The sequence below is a fragment of the Bacillus rossius genome, chromosome 1 (assembly GCF_032445375.1).
Source record: "Bacillus rossius redtenbacheri isolate Brsri chromosome 1, Brsri_v3, whole genome shotgun sequence".
Classification (NCBI taxonomy): Eukaryota; Metazoa; Arthropoda; class Insecta; order Phasmatodea; family Bacillidae; genus Bacillus; species Bacillus rossius.
The window spans coordinates 257,627,720-257,652,725 of NC_086330.1; the positions used below are offsets into that span (position 1 = coordinate 257,627,720).

Here is a 25,006-nt window from a genome sequence, read left to right on the forward strand (position 1 = left end):
TCACAATACCGACCATTGTTGCTTGTTTACGTTTATGATTTTTTTATTTTCGCGACATAGGTAGAACGACTACATCATTTTCTACTAATGGTAAAGGAATTGTACCCGCCTCTAACGTAGGTGAGTTTTTAACGTCTCAAATTTTAATGTTTTATTTGTTGCGCAAGTAATAAGTAAAAAAAAAATTACGTGAGTTTCTACCATTCATCCTTTGTCCCGGTTGTTAGGTCAGGTCAGCTACATTATAAATACTTTAAAACTAAACAACCATTAAAATTAATTTATATTATTTTTAATGTCTGCTTAGTTTGAAAGTATTAATAATGTAACTGACCTGACCTAATTGACCATTTTAATTAATTAGGCATTCACGAACGGTAAATCAAGATGCACATAAAGTTCTGCAATTCCCGATTACACCCGAACAATTTACCTTCGGCCAACCTAGGGTTTATTTATTAATATTTATATTTCTCTGTTTATTTTAATGAAGCTATACTAACCTAACTAACCGTCCATAGTGTTTTAAAGTGTTTTAATGTAGCTAACCTAACATAACATAACTATAATAAAATTATTTTCAGATTTTAATAGATACTCCTAAACAAGCAACAATGTAGTCGTTCACTTACGTCGCGGAAAAAAAAAATCATACTCGTCTCGTAAACAAGAAACAATGGTGGCCGCCTGAATTCACAGGTATTGTGATGAAAATTTAAAAATTCGATATCTCCTAAAGTATTTGGAATTTCTTATCTCCGCCGGTTTTAATGAAAAGAGGAAGTGAAAGAGCATATAATAAAAGTAATTTCAGATTTTTAGAATTTTTTTTTCGCAAATACCGCTACACTACATGTTCAAAATTAAAAAATTCCATATCTCCTAAAGTATTTGGAGACAAGGATGGAGACCTACAAAAAGAAGTAAACCAGTGAAGTGAGTAAAATGCTAGAAATGAAGGTATGGAAATACATATGGAGGGTGAAAAACAGCATTAGTCAGGAAGGAAGGGTAGAAGAAACAGAAATAAGGAGTCACATTTGCGAGGAAGTGGAGGGAAACAATAAAAGTTGGGCTGAGGTGGCTAAAAGACATGAAAAGGGTGGTGGTGAATGTAGGTACAAATGACCTCAAGAGGGAGGGAGGGCCAGAAAAATTTGAAAATGACATGAGAGAAATGCTACATGAAATCAGGCGAAAAACTTTGTAGGACCATTGTAGTGAGTGGGGTGTTACCTAGAGGTGGGTTGTTACAGCAATTTTCGGTATCTGTTCCATCCTGATACTGATACAGTAATGTACTAGTTACAAGTTTATGATACTTCTGTATCAGTTAGAGCAGTAGCGGTGCCAGGAAGCATCAAGCTATCAGCATTCTCGTTACAGGTTACACATCCTCCGTGCCGTCATCACCAGCGTAAAAAGGTATCGGTGTTTCTGATACATTATTTATCACGCCCGGTAATTCTCTACCTCTGGTACTCTCATGCCCGCCTAATACAGCCAGTATCAATCAGTTCAACATTCACTGCAGTTCGTCCTGGCCGTGTATTACCATGTACATTGTTGCGGGCTGTCATGCTTTGTAGTTAGTATCTTTATAGTGAAATAAGGAATGGATAAGTGCAGGAAAAAGACTTCATTTGTGTGGAATTTTTTCACGGAAAATATTGAGTTTGCTAATTGTAATTTGTGTAAACAAAAACTGAGTTATAAATCATCATCGACTAATCTGAAGAAACATTTGAAACGTAAACATTGATATAGTTTGCTCACTAATGTACCTATCTGTTTTTTTTATTTTTAATTTTTGATAAAATCGTAATCTTTTAATGTACGAAAACACTAGTTACTAATTGTTTTCGAAAAAAGAAAGTCCATATGTTGATTACATCTGTTATTAGTGTCAACTGAGAATTTATTTGCATTTTCATAGCTGTTAGGTAATGTACTTTTTAATATTAAAATTTCATTAGTTTTATTATTGAACGAGACGGTGCACGCACTGCGCACTGAGCGTACTTTGATGTGGGACAATAAACAAAACAACTCGTAACAATTTCGCTCTGCGCCTCCCCTTCAACGCCTTCCCCTGCGCTTTCTCCCCTACATTCTTTCCCTTATTTATCCCTTATTCGTCGTGCCGCTCCCTCCCCTTTCACAAGCTCCGCCCAAGTGACCGTCATCTGCGATCGGATTCTGCGCACATTGCCCGTGGTGTTGTTCCAGGCGAATTTTGAACTGATACTAAAGTACTTGATATTTGAATAGTGTACTCGTTTGCCGTTCCTGATACAGGCATGTGTCAGTTACAAAGTACCAGGTTGATACTTTGCTACCCACCTCTAGTGTTACCCAGGAGGGGAATTTATTTGGGAAAACTAAATGCTGCAGAGGCCATCATGAGGAGACAGTGCAAGATATGGGGAGCAGATTTTGTGAGTGCCAGGATCAGGATAAGTAGGTGGCATATGGATAGAGACCGGGTCCATCTAAACAGAGAATGGAAATATTAACACAGGTGCTCGAGGAGGGGCGGAGAGCAAGAAGGGCAGGGAAGGGAAATTGGCAGGCAAGACAGATAGGAGTAGAGTCAGAGGGGAGTAAAGAGGAGGAGGCAGGGGGAAAACAGTAATGAGACGGATTGGTGGGAGAGAGTAGGAAATGGTGTAGAGGAGGTGAATAAGGCAGAAGAGGGGCTGATGAAAGAAGGATTAAGTGGGGAAGGAACACACAATAGTTGGATAGGAACAGAGGTACGAAGGGGAATATACAATAATGTGACAGTAGCAACAATAAATTGTAGGAGTATATATAGAAAGGTTGTCATGTTCTGGAGCAAGGTTGATGCCTTTGGTGCTGATATTGTTGTAGCAGTTGAGACATGGTTGGACAAAGAATTCAGGAATGGAGAACTGCGGAGTTAATTATGAGATATTTATAAGGGACAGAAACAGCAATAGGGGAGGGATAATGTCATGTGTGCAGGAGAGCCTGATTGGAAAGGTTGAATGGGTGGGGGAGAAAGCGGAAGTATTGGAATTATAGATCCGATGCTGGAAGAGACAAGGAAGTTTGCTGGCGGTGTACAGACCCCCAGGGCAAGGGGATGATGCCATCCAGGTGGTAAAGGATAGGTTGGACATGCTAGGGGGAGGGTAGGTGGGTGATTGTGGCAGGCAATTTTAACATGCCAGGGGTGGTTTGGGAACAGCGACTGGAGGAGATTGGGAAGATAGAGTGAAGATGGGCATCCCAGCTGGTTAAATAGTAGACTGGGGCAGATGGTGGGGAGCACACCCGAAAGGGTAATGGTAGAGTTGAAGAGTAGAGTGGAAACCTGCTGGATGTGGTGCTTGTGAGACCGGTGGAGGAGGTGATAACAGAATGGTGATTGAGAGGATCAGCGACCACAGAATATGGTGGAGATTGGGTTGGGATGGCAGAATGGAGAAGAAAGGCGAGAGAAAGTGTTAAAAGAGGGGTCATTCCATATGAAATCAACACACTAAAATAAAAAAATTTACTTTACCACCTCAGAATTTGATAAAATTTGGTATGAAGGTTATCCTAATAGAGATCAAGAAAAAAGCCTTTTTTTCTTTTTTTTTCAAATATCTCAAACAGTTTCAAAATTACTGCTATTTAAAGTTTCACAAAATCTGCCAAAAATATGTAACCAACATATTTTGAGATCACCAAAGCTTTTCTCCTAATTGAGTACGTGGTGTAATTTTACTCAGTTTTAAATGCTATATCTTTTGATGTATAACACAACATACTTTGTTATAAAAAGTGTTTTTGAGAAATAAAATTCAAAATCTTTATTTTTATTTTCTCAAAAAGTACCTTTTTGAAAATTTTTTAAAAAATTCCTATAAATCTATACTAATATTATAAAGCTGAAGAGTTTGTTTGTTTGACCGTGCTAATCTCAGGAACCACTGGTCCGATTTGAAAAATTCTTTCAGTGTTGGATAGTACATGTATCGAGGAAGTCTATAGGCTATATTATATTATCAATAAAATTAGGGATCCATACTAAAGTCCAATTTAGAATCAAATGCGTTGGAGGGGGTTAGATACAACATGCAGTACACGTACGAAGTGTGTGTTGACAATGCCGCAGGCGCTAGAATTTTATTTCCTATTGCCTATTAACATTGTTGCCACGGACTAGATGCCTTATCATTCTTAATTTTCCCATACAAGTAAAAAACACCCGTGTGATATTAACAACGAAGCAATCAGTACCCTCATAAGAGTTCAAATTAGTATTTAAATACTTTTTATCACTTTAAATCGCAAACCTAAAGTATGTATTGTTTTTTTCCTCTCTCTGTGTTTAATTTTTTTTCTTTTACTAGAATTATTTTTATTATTTTTTATTAATTTTCATTTTTCGGACCATCAATAATTTTCTTCTCCCGTTACAATTCTGACAAGGACTTTTTTATATATATATATATATATATATATATATATATATATATATATATATATATATATGCGTAATACCACTCACTGACTCACTCATCACGAGATCTCTAAAACTATACACCCGATTGACTTGAAATTTAGCATAATTACTCATTTTGTAATGTAGACGCTCACTAAGAACGGATTCTGCGGAAATCCGATCCCAAGGGGAGTTTCTGGGGCGTAATATATCAAAATTTCCAGTTTTTGGTAGGAAATCACCATGGCAACGGCTGTTGCTTTGTTGATGCTTCATTCGTGTCTATGGCAATGACTATTTCATTGTTAGTGCAGTCCTCATCACCATTGAAATTTTGCGGGTACTTAAAATATTAAAAATTGCCCTTTTTTTCAAGTACGTATATATATTTTACAGACTTGAAACTTCACAGTAATGTTCCTTATGTTACGCAGGATGACATTTTCCGAAAATTAGATCCCATGGGTGGTTAAAACCAGGCAACAGTGGGTACTTTGTCTGCATGAGAACAGAATTTTGCATTGTTCATGCCTTCTGCATCTCCATGGCAACGGGCATCGCGCGGCAGTGGCGTACCCACAAGGAGGGGCATGTATAATGAGCGGCGCAAGAGTGATCTGCCTGTAGACTGCCGTAGCAAAGTACGGGTACATCAGTTGTACGTTGCGTGCACGAGTCGGGAAACCATCGGTGCTGTTCATTTTCTTTCCGGTACATTATACAGCATTGTAATAAATTTTCACTGATTTTTTTTTTATTTACCATTACTGTAAAGGGGAGATGTGGCTTAACTTTTTTCCATTAGTATAGCCGTGCGAAGCCGGGTCGGGTAGCTAGTAGTTTATACTTTTGGCAAGAGTGGGAGGCTAATAAGTTCATAGTTACATAATAATTAAAAAAAGGGTGTTTTATGAAAATTTTGGTCAGCCTACCTACTACAGATATCTTTACTATAGGCCTATTACATTAATTATGAACTTAAAATTAAATTTCTGACATGTCTTGGGCAAAACTTATTCAGAACTTCATGATTTGTGAAGTTTTTATGGCTTTTTCAGATGTTATTACATAAATCCTTCCTGTAGGAGGACCAAACCAGTGTTACGTGTGTGACTTTTGGAGGAAATTTTTTGTGTTTGATCTTAACTTTTTACATTTAAGATTATTGCTTTCTTGTTCAAAACATGATTTATGGACACTTTAGACATTTGTTAATAAAACTTGATGCTTAAAACAGATTAAATAAATTTCTAAGTATTTTTTAAAGGATTTTACTTTTTTGTTACGTGTGTGACTCAGAGATTTTGAAATATCTTACACTGTTATGAAAGTTACATTTTTACTGTGAATCTTATTGCATAAAATAAAAATAAAAATTATAGTGATATAGTCCACTATATGGACTAATATACACTGTAACATGAAACATATTTCTTTCCTAGTACTTTCACAATAAACTCATGTACTTATTGATGTTACGTGTGTGACGAACATCTGTTACATATGTGACCAAAGTCACTCAGCAAAATTTAATTCCCTTATTAAAACCAAATACTCATAGATGAATCATACATTCATTTAGAAGGTTTATGAAATGTTTTAACATTGAATAGTAAACATATGCAGGCTGTCTCATACTTATTTACCTGGAACAGTTCCTAGAACAATTTATTTACTAAAAATACTAAACATATATATACTACTTCACAAACAGCAAACATACAAATAACCTATCATAAGCATTTCACAATATTAAGACATATGGTACAGTACTTCAAAAATCAATAAATTTAAATTGTCCTCGTGAGCCAGTTACCTACTTCTAGTGGAGCCAGACTCTTCTTCACATTGGCCATTTAATAAAATAAAATGTCTGGTTTCGAAGGTCACTTCCAGTAGTTTCCTGAAGGAATCATTACACTAACTTGAATCTCAGAATGAGAGATGTTGAGCACTTCGCCTGGGAAAAAATTGTTATCGTAAATTACTTTACACCAATCTCCTTTATTTAAGCTTAACATTCCATCATTAACATCATGAATGTCATTATTTACAACAAAACTAGGATGCTTATCTGAGTTTGAATGGAAAAAGGAAACTTTACCATCAACACCACTTTAACAACATGAATCTTCTGGATACAGTGAACTGCACCGACTGCTGACCATGGTGTGACGGTTTTGATTAAACTGTCTATCTCACTTTGGCTAGTATGAAGCACTGTTGTTGAAGGCATAAGTTGAGAAGCAGTGCTGGCAAATTCTGAAGAACTCTGTATTACAAAATTTTCAGCTTTACTCATGGATTTTTGCCTTACTAGCGATTTAACTCTTCCTCAGACTCCATCCACAACTCCTTTTCCATAGCTAGTACCAAAATATTTCCATGTAAAGTTTTTGGCAAACTTATGTGTTAAATCTGTTAGTAACTTTAATTACCATAAATTTATTTTTAAACTCAGATGATGGCCCATCACTAAATATAATCTCTTCAAATTCATTAATTGTGTTTGGAGTTGCAAAAATTTAGTCTTACAACTCATTTATGAAGCAATACACAGTGTCTTTTTCTTTATCTTTGGTGTCAGAGCAGATCAGGTAAGTTTTTGTACATTTGTTTCCCTCAAATAAATCAGCAGTGAACAGCTGCACACTTTCACGCGACCATAAAGCAGACTGAATCTCATTTTGGTACTCACACGAATATGCCATTGCAAAATCAACTTGTAGAATTCTACAAGTTTTCTTATCATTTTCAAACACTTCACTTTGTATGCGCTTGATTTTGACATGTTCTCGAAACCTAGGCAGAACTTCCAAAATTTCCTCTATTAGTTCACCTGCACAACCCACTTTCACTGCCTTTACTATGTGGCCATTATCATTTTTTTCCCAATATCTCCATGAAACCTGGACTGATTTATTATCAATGTCTTCAAACATAATTGACAGCTTCTTACCATCACAACAATCACTACATAATCCATTCCAACATGGAGCCATTAAAGTGTCAGAGTTGCAAATTATTTTATCCCAAAAGGAACCATCATATTCAATTTTTAACCCTTTTAAGTTGTAGCCTGAAGTTTTCATGATGCTTGCATTTGCACTGGTCAGCTGGAGTGTCCTTCAAAGGAATAAATTTTTTGGCCTTAGTGAACAAAATGTTGTAAATGATATCATCGTCTCGTCTTCTTCATGTTCCTTTCTGAAAATAGCATAAGCTTCCCTAAGATACATAGTTAAATACAATTTTCTGAAACGTTCTTTCTTGCCATTTTCCCAAATTACAATTTCATCTTTCATTCCTGGCATAGTATACACAATGTCAGGTCTTGTGAAGAAATCAGTCACTTGTTTCTTCACTAAAGAATTAGTATGAGCAGGTGTAAGAGTATATTCCATTTTAGTTTGTAACTTTAAACCCATACGGTTGGCAAGTCCAGACACAACTGCTACTTTTTTTGATGGAGAATGTGGTAATGTTCGCAAACATCTCACAGCTTTCCCTAATGACTGGGGAGTTTTGAAAAGCTTACGTTTGAGTAGAGGTGTTTCACAGTTGCCACGGCTACCATTTGCTGAACTTCCGGGCAATATATTTTTACGTTGTCTTTCTCTGCTCAAACGTTTTCTTTCTGCAGCTGCAGCCCGGTAACGCTTCTTCTCAGCTGATGACATGCTTGCAATTCTTGATTTTCTTATGGTTTCCACTCTTTTACTCTCACTTGCTTTGTAGGTTATGTCATCTTTCCTCTTTTTTCTGAACTTTCTGATACTTCAGGATTCATATTAACAACAGTTACAACTTCTATATAAAATTATAATATTGTCACAGTTTTGAGCCTAAAGATACACTCTCTTCCCCACTCATGACACAATAAATAAAAACAATTGGTTTTTTCCCTCCAAAATGAATAATTGTGTGTTTAAGGAAGTAACCATTAGATTTCTTATAATTATAATTTAATGTTAACTAATTGTGAACGATTGGTTGAAAAAATAGTTAGAACCACCTGTAATTTAAATAATAGGAGTATTATTGTTAAGGCTATTAATTATAATTGTGTATAATTTGTATAGCCTATACTGTTTTATTATTTAATATTCTGCATCTCAACTGCCAACTTGACATTTAAAAGTATTATATTTTATTTTTTAAAATTTATTTATTTGTGTTCCATTGAGCCTTCTTTTGGTAGAAACCATAAGGCTATGGAACATGTCATTTACATATTTACAGTTATACATATACATACAGTTTTACATGTACAAAGTGTTATGAAAATGACATAAAATAAAGTGTTCTCATGTCACACACGTAATAATATTTGTTACCTGTGTGACAGTTTAATTTATATCATAAAAAAAAAAAGGTTTCCCCTTACAATAACTGTATTTTTGGATTATCATCTTTGTGTGTAACTAGCTATAAATATAGGATTGCAAATTGTTTTTTCACATATTTCTATTGTTATAGATATTTTTATACTTTTTTGTTACGTTTGTGACGCAGTATTTACACTAACTTTTGTTTCTACTTCACAATTATCATTTTTTCAGTACACAAATTTTGCAAACTATATTATAATGATCAAGCATAGGATAATGTTTGTGACTCACAAGTGAAAAATTAATATTCAATTGTATTAAGCCAATATTTGAAGGATTTTAAAGTCAGGAAATGTGGAAGACAATGTTACACACATATGAAATCACTCTTTAATTTGGTAAAAACACAACTAGGTATACTAATGGTTTTCTCAAAATGCATTGCTAATGCTAAAATGTATCAGCCTTTAGCTACAATTTGACTATGGAATGATTAAAATTAGATACTTTTTCATTCTTACGTACTGAGGACCACTTTTTCTGGAATCGCCCAGGAGTGGTGGCATCAACTTTACAAAGTACATCTTGACAGTGGTATCCACAATATGTCCGGTTTCCTTGGTTATGAAAATGATGGACTAGCATCTTGCAGAAATGTCACTTTTAGTTCATCTTCATTCTTCTCCAACACATATGCCAGCCACCACTTTTGGTCATATGCAGTAGTTATATGGGTCATTTCAGATTTAAATAGACATTTCACACAAACCATCTTAACAAAAAAAAATTCTTTTAATCTTGAAATAATTGGTTTAATGTTATTGGTAAAAGGTTTAAGAACATAGAAAAGCTGCCAGCATCATACATTTACCCTTTAAATGTGATTTGGCAACAAAAATCCGCACACATGAAACAAAACATTACCCCTGTGTTACCAATTTAAAAGATAAAACATTCCTCAAAATAATAACACTGCGTACAAAGAATTTGCAAGCATAATGTTACTTTAGTAGTTAATTTGAACTAATGTAAACAATTTTTTAATTTTTAAAAATTAAAATTTAAAGAATAACTTCATCATATACCTCTCCATTACTAAATGTAGGTAACAAAATTTTCTCAAACAATTACCATAGTCGTGTTGTCTTTCTTAATATTACCAAAACCCACATGATGTATAGTTACAAGATATTAAACATTAATTAAACACATTTATATCCTAGCATTATAACATCCACTTTGAAATAAACACAAAAACCTTTCTGGTAACAGAGTAGAACAATCGTAACATAGGGGAACACACTAAAATACTGGCTCTATTACATCATATACTGTCACTGTACAACTTATGGCTTTTCAACAACATCGATTCGGGTTTCAAATTCATAATATATTTGTACGCCTTTCATTTTTAAACTTGGTGTATTCAAAATACCCAATACTTGACTATAATTTACATATGAAACATCATTCTTGTATTTTGTACAACTTTCCACTACCACCAACACTTTTCATGTACATCACTTTTATGTCTCCATTGTCTACAGTAGTTTGAGTTACTGGAATGTACTTGTATTTTATGGGTTTTCTTTTACCACCTAGCAGCTCTACAAGCAAGTACTGACCTTTTTTAATGCTAGACAGGTGACGATTCTGAAACACTGGGGATTCTGACACAACATTTTCAAGTTGCACATCTATTTCTTCATGATCAGATTGTTCATTTGGTTCCACTTCTTCACTTGAACTATTATAAACCTCACAGTATTTGAGTTTTGTTTAGTCTTTGCGACACCTAATTCAGAACCACTGGTACGTTTCAACTTTTTTATCTGTGTTAATGAAGTGCTGTATGTTTTCACACCAAAACATTGGCAAAATCCTTTAACTTCCCCTTTATAGCAATAACAACTCACATCTCGATAATGCAGTACCTACTCCTTTTCTTTAGCAATCAATTGGTGCATTTTCATTGTACCTGCCATGACTGGTATGTTTGAAGGAAGTGCCACTTTGATACAATCAATATCTTCTTTCGTAACCATGAAGAGTTTTATTCGTGTCTCCTTTTGAACAAGTTCAAAGAAGTCCAACTCATTCTGAATGTCTTGTCCGTTTGCTACAATTCTATCAGCAGTACGCTTTAAAGTACCCCCAATCCCATCAGCTGCTCCTTTGCCATGACCTGACTCAAAGTGGGACCAAGTTCCCAAACTAAATCCATATTCAAATATTTTATGACTGAAGAGATAAAAATTTTGCTTCTGTCTATATTGAGTACATGGTCCATCAGAAAAAAAATGTATGGTATCCACACCTTCAAAGTTAGTCTTGATGACTTTAACAATTGGGGATAAGTGTGCCCAAATAGTAATTGGCGCATGCTCATTGCAAGATGATATGGAGCAAAATGATACTGGATTTGGTTTACTCTTGGGTTCATTACATCCAATGTACAAAAATCCAGTGTGGAGTGTAATCTGATTTCTGGAGGCATCAAAATGATGACCCTGTACTTTCAGCGAGTTTACAGCTATAATTTTCACTGAAATCAATGTGAAGTGCAGCTTCATTGGGATGAAGATTGTCCAGACATGTTCTGTAAGCATGATACTGTTGCCGAATATTGTATATGTGCCTTTTGAATCTCACCATTTCTTCACAGAACTTTATTTCCAAAAAGGTTATATTATCCATCTTCTTTTCTTTTATAATTTTTTTTTTACTTTAGTTAGCTTTTTTGGCAGTATAGAGGAGTTGCAGTTTTTTTTTTATATTTGTCTTCTTTTCTGACCCATTCATTCCACTGAACTTCCAACCTATCAGTACTGGTAAAAGTGATTTTTTTGTTCTTGCAATGAGCACATATGTTGTATATACAGGTCTTTGATTTTGAGTTACAGACAATAGTTTCAACCAAACTACTTAGATCATTGGTACTACAAGCACCTATGGCTTTGAGGACTGAAGCTTTGTAGGTCATGTTGCTATGAATAACACACACACATGTATCTCGATTGCCAACAAAAGGTGTCTGTACTGCGTAAATTTAGTGTATGATACCATTCCTATCTCTCTCTGATACTTCTTGTGCAACGACTTCATTGTGTGAAGCAAATATCTTCTTTGTGTTATTTGCTTATGTTTCGTTAGGGTTTCCTTTTTGCCTGCGCTAGCTCTGGTTGATGAAATTAAACTTTTCAGTGTATTTTTTACACAATTCCTTTTAGCTAAATTGTACTCTCTCATTGACTCGGATAAGCAATGGTATTTAAATAATGCTCTGGATACAAGCTTTGAGCCTGGCGAAACAACACCAGGTAAACTTTTCTCCATGAATTGTTTTGTTTTAGAATTTGGTGTCAATTTACTGGTCTTATCAACTTGTGTTGTGTTGGCAGAATTTTTTGCCCTGTAACATTTCTTCCTATATTTTTCATTGCTTCTTTTTAATTTTTCAACCTCAGCTTTCAGTTTCAAATTTTCTTTGTACAATTTGCACCTAACTCGCCTTCTTTTCTTTCGTCCTCTTATTTGGTTACTTCTTTCTGTGTTCTCTTCAACTGTTGAAATTGTAGATTCGGTTGGTGTACTGATGATTGAAGCGCGGGTCTTCCTTTCTGCTTTAGACGCTCACCATTTTTTCCGCTGTGTTCTTCTCTCACGCTCCGACATATCTTGCACCAGACATTTCTTGGCATGGTAGCGATTGCGATCTTTTTGCTTGTTTTTCTCATTTTTTCTTTGTCTTTTTTCCTCCGCTCCCTGTAAAGTCGCTGTTTCACTGCTGGAGTCAGTGGCATCTTCTGAAACATTTTCGTATTTGTAATTCACATTATAAAAGTCTGGTGTTTGTTGCTTTTTTTTAATCTTTTAACATGGCCCTATGTTTTCTCTATTAAAATTTTTGGATTTTTTAAGCTGGTGTATTTTAGATTACAAAATTCAATATTCCTATCATATGCCCACTTAAGAATAACATGAATATCTTCAGTGAGTTTGTTTAGTATATGTGACTAAAGTATCCATTAAAAAATAAATAATTTGAAGGCAGGAATACCAGGTAATAATAAACCACAGACTTACAAATGTATAACAGATCCTTTTTGTTTTGGAATCAACACTGACAACATTATTGCACTCTTTTACTATGTAGCAACTCTGTTACCTTCTAAGTGGTAACAGAGGGGAAAAGTAACAGAAGGGAATATTCAGACTAAAAATTTGCTCACACTTTTAAGGTTAATATTATAAACATTAATATACTCTCAAAATAATTTAACCATTGTGTTTATTAAAACAATACTTTAAGAAAATAAAAAAGAATGGTTATTTCACTTTATACTGTGGTAACATAGTGGATATGGAATTAATGCATCTTACCTAACTTACAGTTTGAAGTTGCCAACTCACTTTACTAAACAGCATAATAAACAGGATGGCTACCAAGACAAAGCAAGACATACCAAACAAATAACTGTCTGACAGAGTAGCCAACCAATAATAGTATATTTATGAAAAATTTGCTGCAACAGAGTAGAAGTAACAGAGAGGAAATATTACAGGGAAAATTTTAAATTGGTGATAACAATGTAAACAACTTAAAAAAAATGAATTACCTTCAGAAATTATATTTTAATATCATGTTTCTACAACCAGGATATCGGATTTTATATAAATTTTTTTTCATTGTTATAAGAAGGTTTTCATTGATGTCACCAATGTGCTGGGACATGACTTTTGTATTAAATTTTTTTTATCATATTTAAAGAGATAAAAAGTGGATTATATTGTAGAGTATCTCCAACTATATCCGTAGTAAGTACGACATTATTTTGGCAAACCCACAGATGTAAAACAAATAATGATTTAATGGGACATGGTATGTACACTTTTATTTGAAATGACCCATATATCCACTAACTTCTGTCTGTTGTAGTTTTTCAGGGCATTTTTGGATGGTCACTGTTTCTTTTGTTATAGCTTCAGAGAATATTTTTGCTCATATCTTTGATACATTTGAATTTACAGGCATATAAGCATACTATTGCTGTGTTCCCTTAATAGTTACTGCTTGGCTGAAACGGTTATTCAGAAATTTCTCAGACTCAACATACTCATCTTTTGTGGAGAAGGTGAAATTAATTCCAGATAAATTTTCAACTGTCCATTCATAAAGCTGGCTTAAGGGTCTTGCGTCCCACAGGGTTTCCCGTCAACCTTGTGGGATGAAGAGCGGACCTATGAAGTGTCGGAATTGTAGTCGGCTCTAGTATCTGAGATCCAAAAAGGGCATGTGATGCGAATATATAGCCTCTCCCGCTTACGGCAACCCATAGCCTTCTCGTGGCGCCAGTGTTTAAACAAATATGGGAAATGCCGGGGGTGCCCACTCCTCAGACTTCCTCGGTATGTCGGAACGGGAATTCTGGTGGATTAGTAAGCTGTGAGTAGGTGACTACGACTTGCTCCTGCAGAAAGTCCACTGGGGGGTTTTGGACCCACAAACCCTAGGTGGTGTCTCAAAGCATTGGATTCAACGTGAAGAATCCAGGATGCATGTGGAATAGCGAAGGGCGGTAGCGTGGCGGGGTTTCGCTCCCTGTCCGGGCACCCGGGCTCTGGCAAAGCTGTAACCTTTGGGCGGTGGATAGTCTAAGGGATGGTAATTAAGGCAATCCTTGGTTTGGTGTTACCATACCTACCCGGGCTCTGGCAAAGCTGTAACCTTCGGGCGGGGGATATGCTGATATTGAAGTACCCAAGGACATCCAAGTCCGGATTAGGGGGTGCTCTCCCGCTATGAGGCTGCCTGGGAAAGCACTATACCTGAAGATGAAGGGTGCCATGGGACTGATCCTTTACTGTGATAGTTCCCTGCTGAGATTTCCTCTAATGGCTCAGGATCAGGATTGGAGTAGGAAACGTGGTGGTAGTGGTCCTCCTATGCTTGGAGAACACTCCGAAGGGTCCCCGCCCTGTTGACGAGTGGAAGTGTTGAGCTACTTAAGCTCGGGTACTAGCCTGCTGAGCTAGTAGAGGTTGGATAGGCCTCAGCTGGATCACGAGTAACTGGGTGACTGAGGGGTCCCAGGGATGTGAGAGGTATGGTTCCGTGTCGTTGCTACTCAGATCCCTCAGAGGGGGCTGGCTCTGTTGGAGGTCTGGGGGTGGACGGCGGAGCTGGGGGTGTTTCGGTGGGGCCGAAGTTGGGATGGGTTTCCTCAACCTCTCGACCTAGCCGGGCGCTCTCCAGTAACATGCTGCGATTGGAAATGGCGAATCTATTTCCCGGTTCTAGGAACCCATGTTAGGCTTTGGTAACAGTGTCTGGCATGTAAAAGACCCATCTTTCTCTTAACCAGGATTATGCCCTAACAGGATTACCTGCCTGGGGGAGTATTGATGCAAATTTTGAGGTGTGAACCTAATGTACATGTCCATTCATAAAGTTGGATAGGTGTTAAAATTTGGTCGTCTTATGGACATTGTAGGCTTGCTCTTGCAGCCCCCAACTCCATCAAATGGTCCTTTTCCATGGGCAGTAGCGGAAAAATGATATTCTGCCTCTACTCCAATGTCTTGCTTATGATAACATAAGTTGATAAATTTTTTCTTATTTTTATATTGTGCAGCGCATCCATCTGAGTAATAAAAAATCTTTTATGGCACTATCCTTTTGTAATGAATTTGACAAGTTTTTTCTGGAATGTATACACAGAAACCTTGTTATGCTCCAAACATGTTGAAATTACAACAAAACTTAAATGCCTAAGTTTATTATTCTCTCTGTAATAAATCACAAATGGGTGTATTGTCAGTTGCCCAGTAGAAACTTTGAGCTTCATCCTGAATGACAATATTATAGTTTTCAGAGAAATCTAGATTTACTACAAATGCAAACTCTTTAATATTTTCTTTTTTGTCATTAATGAATGATAACTGCTGCTTTGCAATAAAATCATGCTTTTTTAAAATGGTCAGTTTGTCAAAAAAAATATTTCTAAAATCTTCATTAGATTTCTCTAAAGTTTCGAGACTGCAACAATCAACAGACACCCACCTACGATAAATGGCATTTTCTATAAGATTTTCTTCAAAAGCCTCATCAATGATTTTGTGAATTGGGGCAATACCTGGGCATTCTGTACATTCACTTGTATAGCAGTTAATGTTTGGTGGATTACACAGAATTTTTGCCAAACAGTGTTTATAAGTATTTAGTTGTCCATTCATCAAAGCTCCTAATTTCGTATTTTCTATCATTAAGTTTAAGTTCTGGTGGATTGTGCATACACAGACTGAATGTGTACCACTTTGGCCTGTGAGTATGCAGTGTTTTGGTCTCAGCTCAGCCAATTTTGAAAAACCTATTGTAATATCTCAGAATCCTTCCTGAAACAATAAGTAAGCTTCCTTCAGATTACACAACATTAGTCATTTTGACATTTTTGTTTAAATTCAATTCGAATAGACTAGTCAAACAGTCCTTAATACCGAGCATTATTCTGCGTATATCATCACTTCATAAAATTACTTAACAGTATTGACAATAGCTTTTAAAAGAGCCTTTCCAGGCTTTGGGTTATGACTTTCTAAAATACCCTTATCTTTTAATATTTTTTTTGCCTGTCTAACCATATAATTTGGTGCATTAAATTCCCACATTTTTTTCTAATGCCCCAATTCTCTGGGAGACACATAAGTAACATTAACTTCTTAACTCTATTTGTTAATTTAGAAAATTTTTCTTTGAGGTTTTGTAAAACTGACTCATCTAGATTCTCATCATCACTAGATGAATCTTCAGCTGCTAAAAAGAGTTTATCTTTTTACTTTCTCTGTAGAATAATGCTCAGAGTGAATTTTATTATTGTTAGAAGGAGACTCTTCTTGTTCAACTGTTGAAGTATTCAATTGTTCAATTACAATTTTTGGATCTAAAGGAGTGGATGGGTCATGTGACTGAGAACTGTATTCCTCAGTAGTTTTGATTGGAGAACAAGACAGGTCAGAGGGGCCTGGTTGATTTGTATTGTCTACCTTTAAATTTCCAATTTCTTTCCTACAAAAATCATAAATTTTGGCTTCTTTAGGTATTCCAGGATATAAACTTAACATCCAAGATGTTACATTTCTCAGTCTCCTTTTATCCCTAATTGTGTTATTAGTTTTTTTTTTGCGGGTTAAAACATTGTTATTTAATGAATTTGTTTTTGCTTTCCATTGTCCGTTTAAAATTTTTTTTAAACTTTAGAAAGTAACCATCTCACTAACATCATATAGGCCTAGCTTATTGTATATTCATTGTGTTTTTCAAAGAGCTTCAATAAATGTTTATGATGTAGTACTTAAAAAATAATTTTGTTATAAACACTCACTAAATATAAAAAATACTTTTAAGGAATTAATAGAACTTATATTTTAACTTATTTGAGCACAAAAGATTGTTCACTGACATCCTACTCATACCAACTGCAGATGCAGACTAAACAATGTAACACAGACCGAAGAGAGAACTGAGAGTGAGCCTGTCTCAGCTTGACTGTGAGGCTCATGTCAGCTCATGAAACAATCAACAGACCTACCCACTATTAGTCACCTTTCATGTCACAACTTGAAGAATCATCTAGAACAGACTCTGCTGATTGTTATTTATGAGTGTCTCCTTACATTTTCAAATAAAATGCATTATAAAGTAAGTTATAAAAACTATTTCCAACTTAACTAAAAAAAAATATTATTTTGTAAATAACTAAATTGTTGTCTTAGAGGCAACCCTCCTTAGTACATAATTAATTATGGTAATAATCACCTTCAGAAATAAATTAAGTAAAGTTAGGGTACATAGTAATAAACTGAAACAAAAACATAAAATACCCTTTTTTTAATTATTATTCAACTATGAACCCATTAGATTCCCACTTTGAAATTTTGAGAATCACTTACCAAATGTATAAATTATTTATAGGAATATTTTAAAAACTTTCAAAAATGTGATTTTTGAGAAAATATAAATAAAAATTTTTTAATTTGATTTCTCAAAAAACCTTTTTATAAAAAAGTATGTTGTGTTTTACATCAAAAGAAAGAGCATTTAAAACTGAGTAAAATTACACAACTCCCATCTCTCTAGCTCAATTAGGAGAAAAACTATGGTGATCTCAAAATATATTAAAGTTTTTTTTGGCAGATTTTGTGAAACTTTACATAGCTGTAATTTTGAAACAGTTTGAGGTATTTGAAAAAATAATGGCTTTTTTCTTAATCTCTATGAGGACAACCTTCATTCCAAATTTCATCAAATTCTGAGTTGGTCAGGTTTATACCCTGTGTTGATGTGAAATGGAATGACCCAGAGCAGAGGTGGAGGCATTCTTGATGGCAGAGTATCACAAGTGGGTGAAGATTGAGGGGCTTAATGACCAATAGGTGGCCTTCAGAAACATACTGGGGCGGATGGTGGAGCATTTTGTGCTAGAAAAAAGAATTGGCGAGATAAGGGCCATCAAGCAGAGATGCAGGAGGCTGCATGCTAGGGCGAAGAAGCTAGGAGGGAAAGGGCTAAGAGCAGAGATGTAGGAGCTGGGGATGGAACTGGGGAAAAAGACAAAGGAGGTGAGAGATGCCTACATGGAAAGGCTGATGAAGGGGGTAGGGGGAATTGGGAATTGGGTAGATCTGTATTGCTATGTCAGAATAGTAAATGGAGAGGAGGGACTACTAGTAATGAGGGGGAGAGACATGGGGGATCTGGAGAGGCAATATTACTAAAGGAGCAATACCTGTCTGTTTTTTTGGAGGGACAGGTATGGTATGGAGCACATGGCGAGAAACAAAGGGGGAGAGACACCTGGAAATAAAGTTAGAGGAGGTGTTAAGGGAGGTGGGTAGGCTAAAGGGTGTGCCGCCAACTAGTATTTTTGGCACAATTTTCAATTTGAATTTTTTTAAAAAATTAAATAATGTCACCAGTCATTCCTCTGCTGCAAGAACTTAAACTTGTTCCTCCTCCTGTACACTCCCATTCAACCAATGTCAGACTTGTCTCCCCAATTTTTCCCAGCTCTAGATCCAATTTTTGCCGAGTCCTTATCCAGTCAGACTCAGTATCGTTTTATCCACGCCTTGGCGCACGGACGTCGCCTGTAATTCACCTCCGATCCATGACGAGAACTGCTATGACTTGCAAGCTCTTAGAGCAGGCCACTTCCAAGACCTCGCCTGACACGAGCACTTCTTGACATGATCGCGAATCATCTTTGCCAAAGTGTAGTCATGCCTCCGGGTCCTGTAGAGAAACTTTCCCACTGTCATCAGCAGCACCACAGCCCCCCACCTCTCCATGTTTTCCTGGGAACACTGGCCTAGGGCTTTGACTGGACAATACCCCGGCCAGGGTCGGCCTCTCCCCAAGGCCACCACTCTAGTCCCAAATGTATATGCTTATGCCACCTAGCGGTAGTTTTGCGATTCACTTCCCCTGGGAGTTTGAATGTCCGTGGAATGCCTGTCCTCTGGCATCTCCTGCAGTATCCAGTTCCCTTAGTTCCTTCCCAGGCCACCAGAGCGCTGGCCTAGTCCTCCCCATAAGCCCTATGCTGCTAGTAGCCGCCTCGCGCGAGTCAACCTCTGCTCGGTTCAGCCACACCTCAGTAGGTCGTGCTGACGTCGGGCAGTACCACCAACTTCGAGATATCGAAATCTGCCTTTCTCGACAAGAACCTCGGTAATCTTCGGAACCTTTCGGTTTAAAAGCCGAAGCCTCCCCCCTTTCTTTCTTTAAGGTCACCTTTTAATTACGAGTCTCGGCCGCCCTAAACTTACTGCGTGTCGCGATTTGGGACTGACTGCATCGCATCTACATTTTCTTTTAAGCATTGGCGTAGCTATGTTCATAAAGTTGGGGGGGGACAAAAAATGATTTTGATGTCATGTAAACCCATTCTCCTCCTACTAAGACGGGGGGTCCGGGGATCCTCCACAGGAAAAATTTTGATTTTAAAAGTGCAAAATAGTGCTTTTTAAGCAGTATTTGTATCTAACCATTGGATACATCGATGTTTTAATTATTATTGTTTCCTTAAGATAAAATTTAATGAGTGAAGAATTTACAAATAAAGTTGGGCAGAAGGCAAGGAGGGCACAAGCTCTCTTTTTTTTTACTCGAATGTAATTAAATAGTATTATTTTAAAATCATAATGATATTTTTATAAATTATTTTCTACAACTAATTCATTTATGATATTTTCAATCTAAATTAAAAAACATGTACACTTGGAAACATTAAAAAAAATTGTTTATAATTTATAAACTTTGCCTTCTTGTCCACATAATAGGCTACATCTTATGTCACAACTACTTTTGACTGATTATCCCTACACATTTAAAATCTCCAGCACACGTCACTATTTGATACCTTAAATAACACTGCACATTTTATTGTATTAAAGTCTTTCTGCTGTACTGGTGCCCGACTGCCTATAGCTCGTTATCGTTTACCAACACATGTCCCCGTCTCTCATTCTTACTTATAAATTGAGACGCGATGACGTTTAAATCAAGTATACGTCCAGCTCATGTTATCTGTCACAAACATAAATTTTCCCCCACTCACTTTGGCCATTGGTAATGATAGAGCTAATACATAAGTACCTTCCTACTGGTGTCTACTACCAATAAAAAATAAAATTCAAGTCATTCACTGTACAGGTTGCACTAGGGCCTCTGAGGGTCTCCAATGTGTGGTTTTCATGGTAACTTAAAAGGTAATTCAGTATTTTGAATAATTACTCAATTCCATAATAAACATTTAAAAGTTATGCGAGGCTTTTAACGAACAATAAATATTTGTGGTAATGGAATCCCCACAAAAGGTCTAATTTTAAAAGAGAAAGCTGAACAAACAGCACATAACCTAAGTATGTCATTTGAATGATTTTTTTTATATAGCAACTGATCTTTACTATTTTCCTTTTGAGAAGTTTTCCCTGTTAATAAGTTTTTATCACAGAGTCCCTTGAGAAAACGTCGTAACAGGGTTTTACTGTATATAGTTGGAAGGGGCAAGAGATTCAGCAAGTAGGGGAATACAAGTACCTGGGAGTAACCCTACAGAGGGACCTAGGTTGGGTAAAGCAGGTGCAGCAGGTGGTAAAGAAGGGGAGGAGGGGGCTGGGGCTGATTGTTAGGACACTAAAGGGGACAGGATGGAGAGTAAAGGAGAAGGTGTATTCAATGTTGGTGAGGCCGATGCCGGAATATGCAGTGGCAATTTGGGACCCATACCTAGGGAAGGAAATTACGGAACTGGAAAGGGTACAATGTAGAGCGGCTAGATGGGCGATGGGTATGTGGAGGAGAAGGGAAGGAGCAAAGGGTGAAACACATAGGCCATTCTTGATGATGAAGGAGCTGGGGTGGGACACACTACACAGAAGGAGGAAAGTAGAAAGTTGAAGTTTTTTAGAGCGTTAAGGGGTGAGGGGGGCTGGGAAAAGCTGGGAGATAAATTGAACAGAGGGGATAATTGAGGGAGGAGGGTTCAGGGTGGAAGATCAGAGAGATTGGAGAAGAATGGAAAGAGGAAGGCAAGTATTCCTGGTGAGGATGGGGTGGGAGTGGAATGGGATTGAGAGTGATGGGAGGGGACTTCTTACCACCAGGCAGAAGATCAATCGCAAATGTATCAATCAATCGAGATAAAATATCGTAAGGACAATATGGGAAACCGGTAAGAAATATGTGAGACACGTGATTGCAACGAACCTGGCGGCACAGAGTTTACGTAGTTTTTAAGTGCGTCACCAGTTACAGTAGTGGCACCTAGTGGCGTGGAGTCGAAAATAGCTAGAAAGCAATGCAGTAAATTGTCTCGCGATTTGCCAGTGCTATTTGGCCAGAGTTTCCCATATTGTTGCTTAGATTATTTAGTCTCCTTCGCATTGCAGTTTGGCATTCAGCAATAATAATGTATTGTAATTCATGCTGAATGCCATTTTTTCTAACAGAATTTTGTAAATAATTTGTAAAACATTACATTTTATAGAAATTTAATCCGTGAAACAAGTTTTTAGTATTGAAAACTTAAAAACAAAAAAAGTTCTGCTTTTAATGTGCAAAATTAGGAAGAGTACATAAATATCATTTTGGGTTTCACATTAGTTTAGTTACTTTGTTATAACAGCATACAAAAGAGTGCTTTTTAGGATAAAGTTTTAGAAGTAGTTACAATAGAGAAGTAAAAAAAAACTCATAATTTGTGCTCTTGGATAATAAGTATGTAAACAGTAAGATGCAGTGTGTTGTGTTGCAGGTCGGTGCCATGAGACACCCAAGAGCCTCGCCGCGCGTTCATCTGGACACGAGCGGTGAGAGACATATTCACTCCGCCTCTCCCTGCTTGTGCGATATACCTCCCCCTGATTGTAAGGCGGAGAGGATTGGCTGTCTGCGTCGTATTGATTCAGTGCTGCGTTTTATTTCTTTGTCAATCTATTTTCCCATTTAGGCATATGTATGTAAGTTATGGGTATTTTACCTGCAGGGTTAAGTCCATGTCAAATCAGCACAGTTTTAATTAAAATTTTACCGGAATCTTTTATAGTTCAGAGGTTTTTGGTTCATAGCTTATTGCATGAATTAAATAAAGAATTAATTTTGTTTACAATTTTATTTTTAGGTGTTATTTTTTAAAATTAATTAGCAAACTGTTGATGACAATTCCGATTTAGTTCTTTATATGTATCGTCCTAGTATAGGTACGTAATATAAGTGATTCTGGTTTTGGTATTATTCTGTTAGTGGAAGAGGATGTTATGTGTTAATGTTGGCAGCATTGTTTTTTTTTTTAACGACTTCCGTTGTTGTTGTTGTGCAGGCTGCTGATACACTTTGTTTAAAATGTAGACTGTGAAGTCAATCCAATAAAACCATTTATATAGTAACAGAAGTGAACACATATTACTGTGTTAACTCTAATAGGTTATGGGCCCAGAGCCAGTAGGCAACTTCTGTTCAAGAGATATAGTTGGTTTTATGGAGAATATGCAGTTTTTGGTTAAGGGCTTCATGTGACTCGTGTGTATGGTTATTATCAGTGTATGGTCTTTGGTGAAACATGTCGTATTCAAGTATGGCGAATGCGGCAAACGTACCATTTGGGATTAGACCATTTGATGGTGTAAACTTTAGTAACTGGTTCTATCGGATGAAGTTACTGTTGGAACAGAATGGAGTATTACACATGTTGACAACCGAACCTCCGACGGTAGAAGCTGATCTTAAACGATTTAAGCAAGAAGACGTCAAAGCTAGAAATCTTCTCGTCCAAGGATTGGCAGACAACATGTTGCCGATGATTATGAATAAAATCACGGCAAAAGAAATTGTGGACACCCTAGCAACTACATATGAAAAACGTGGGATGAAATCCATGGTGACTGCACAGAAAGCTTGGCGGAAACTGGAATACAAGAAAGAAAAGCCTCTTCAAGAATTTTTACAGCAATTCGAGTCTATGGCCTCGGAAGTCAAGGTGGCTGGTGGAAAGATTGAGGAAGATGAAATGGTTAATCAATTGTTGGTGGCGATGCCCTCAGATTTTGATAGTGTTGTATCTGCCATGGATATATTGTATAATAAAGATAAGTCGGCTGTGAAATTTGAGTATGTGAAAAATACTCTATTAGCAGAAGAAGAGAGACTTCTGAAGAAAGATGAAAGCCCACAAAACGTTTTTGCAGCATACAAGGGATTAAGAGGACAATCTCATCAGTATTCACAGCATAAGCATAACAAAGGTAATTATGTTCCAGGTAGAAGTTTTAATGGAAAGTGTTATTATTGCAAAGTACAGGGACACATGAAATTTAATTGTCCAAAATTGAAGAATAAGGATACTGCTGCAACTACAAATGAGGTGGAATTTTCTTTTTTGACATCGTTCGATACAGAAAGTTCGTCATGCGGGCATGTGGACAGTGAACAGCCTGCAATGAATGATGGTGAACTAACAGAAGTTATTTTTGTTATTGATAGTGGTGCAAGTTGCCATATCATAAAAAGTTGCTATCAAAAATATCTAAGTGATAGAACTGATGTGAACTTCGACATTAATGTGGCTAAGGCAGGTGAGTCATTGAAAGCTGTAAGCAAAGGAAATATTTCTTGTATGTCTGAAGGAGGTGAAAACATAAAGATTAGGGATGTTTTAGTGTGTGAGAACTTGGCATTTAACTTACTTTCAGTCCGTAAGTTAGAAGAGAAAGGATGTAAAGTAAGTTTTGAAAACTCTTGTGTTAAAATTGTGTGTGGTCGTAAGGTTATGTTGGGACAAGTGTTTGGAAGATTGTATGTAGTTAAGATGCATCTCATACCAGAGCACGCTAATGCAGCCATGGTGAAAGCTGTGTCAAGCAATGTGATGCATAGAAGAATGGGACATTCTTCCAAGTATCCCACTGAGTTATGTGATGTGTGCTTGAAAGGTAAACAAACTAAGCTACCCTATCTGAAGGCTATACCAGAAGAACGCAAAGCAAAGAGAGTACTTCAATGTGTGTCTTCTGATGTGTGTGGAAAAATATCCCCACCAACATATGATGGGTTTAACTATTTTGTGACTTTTATTGATCACTATAGTCATTTCTGTGTCACATATTTGCTGAGAAATAAATCAGAAGTCTTTGAAAAATTTAAGATGTACACAGCTATGGTTGAGGCTAAGTTTAATTCTCGCATAGAGAATTTAAGGTGTGACAGAGGTGGTGAATACGTGTCTTCCAATTTTAAGAGCTTTTGTGAAAAGAAAGGAATCAGTGTTAGTTATTCTATGGCCAGAAATCCATCTCAAAACGGAATGGCAGAAAGAATCAACAGAACGCTTTTAGAGAAAACTAGGTGTCTCCTGCTAGATAGTAACTTTGGCAAGGAGATGTGGGGAGAAGCTATTATGACCGCCACCTACCTCACAAATAGACTGGCTACATCAGCACTGCCGAATGGAATTGTCCCAGCTGAAAAATGGTATAACCATAAGCCTGATCTGTCAAAGATAAAAGTTTTTGGATGTCCTGCATATTCATTCATTCATAAAGAAGATAGAGATGGAGGAAAACTCAGTGACAGATCTAAAAGGTTATTTCTTACCGGGTATTGTGACAATGGTTACAGACTGTGGAATCCTGAAAAGAAAAATGTTGAATTTGCAAGAAA

General features: G+C 36.6%; 1 protein-coding gene across 2 annotated transcripts in view; it reads left to right on the forward strand.

Moving 5' to 3' along the window:
• LOC134527503 (spermatogenesis-associated protein 7-like) overlaps positions 1-25,006 on the forward strand; it is a 126,254-nt gene that overhangs the window by 840 nt on the left and 100,408 nt on the right. For both annotated transcript variants that reach the window (XM_063360228.1, XM_063360227.1), the window contains exon 2: positions 22,107-22,161. In XM_063360228.1, coding sequence (XP_063216298.1) covers positions 22,116-22,161 — 46 coding nt within the window. In that variant the 5' untranslated portion in view covers positions 22,107-22,115. The remainder of the gene's footprint in view (positions 1-22,106; positions 22,162-25,006) is intronic.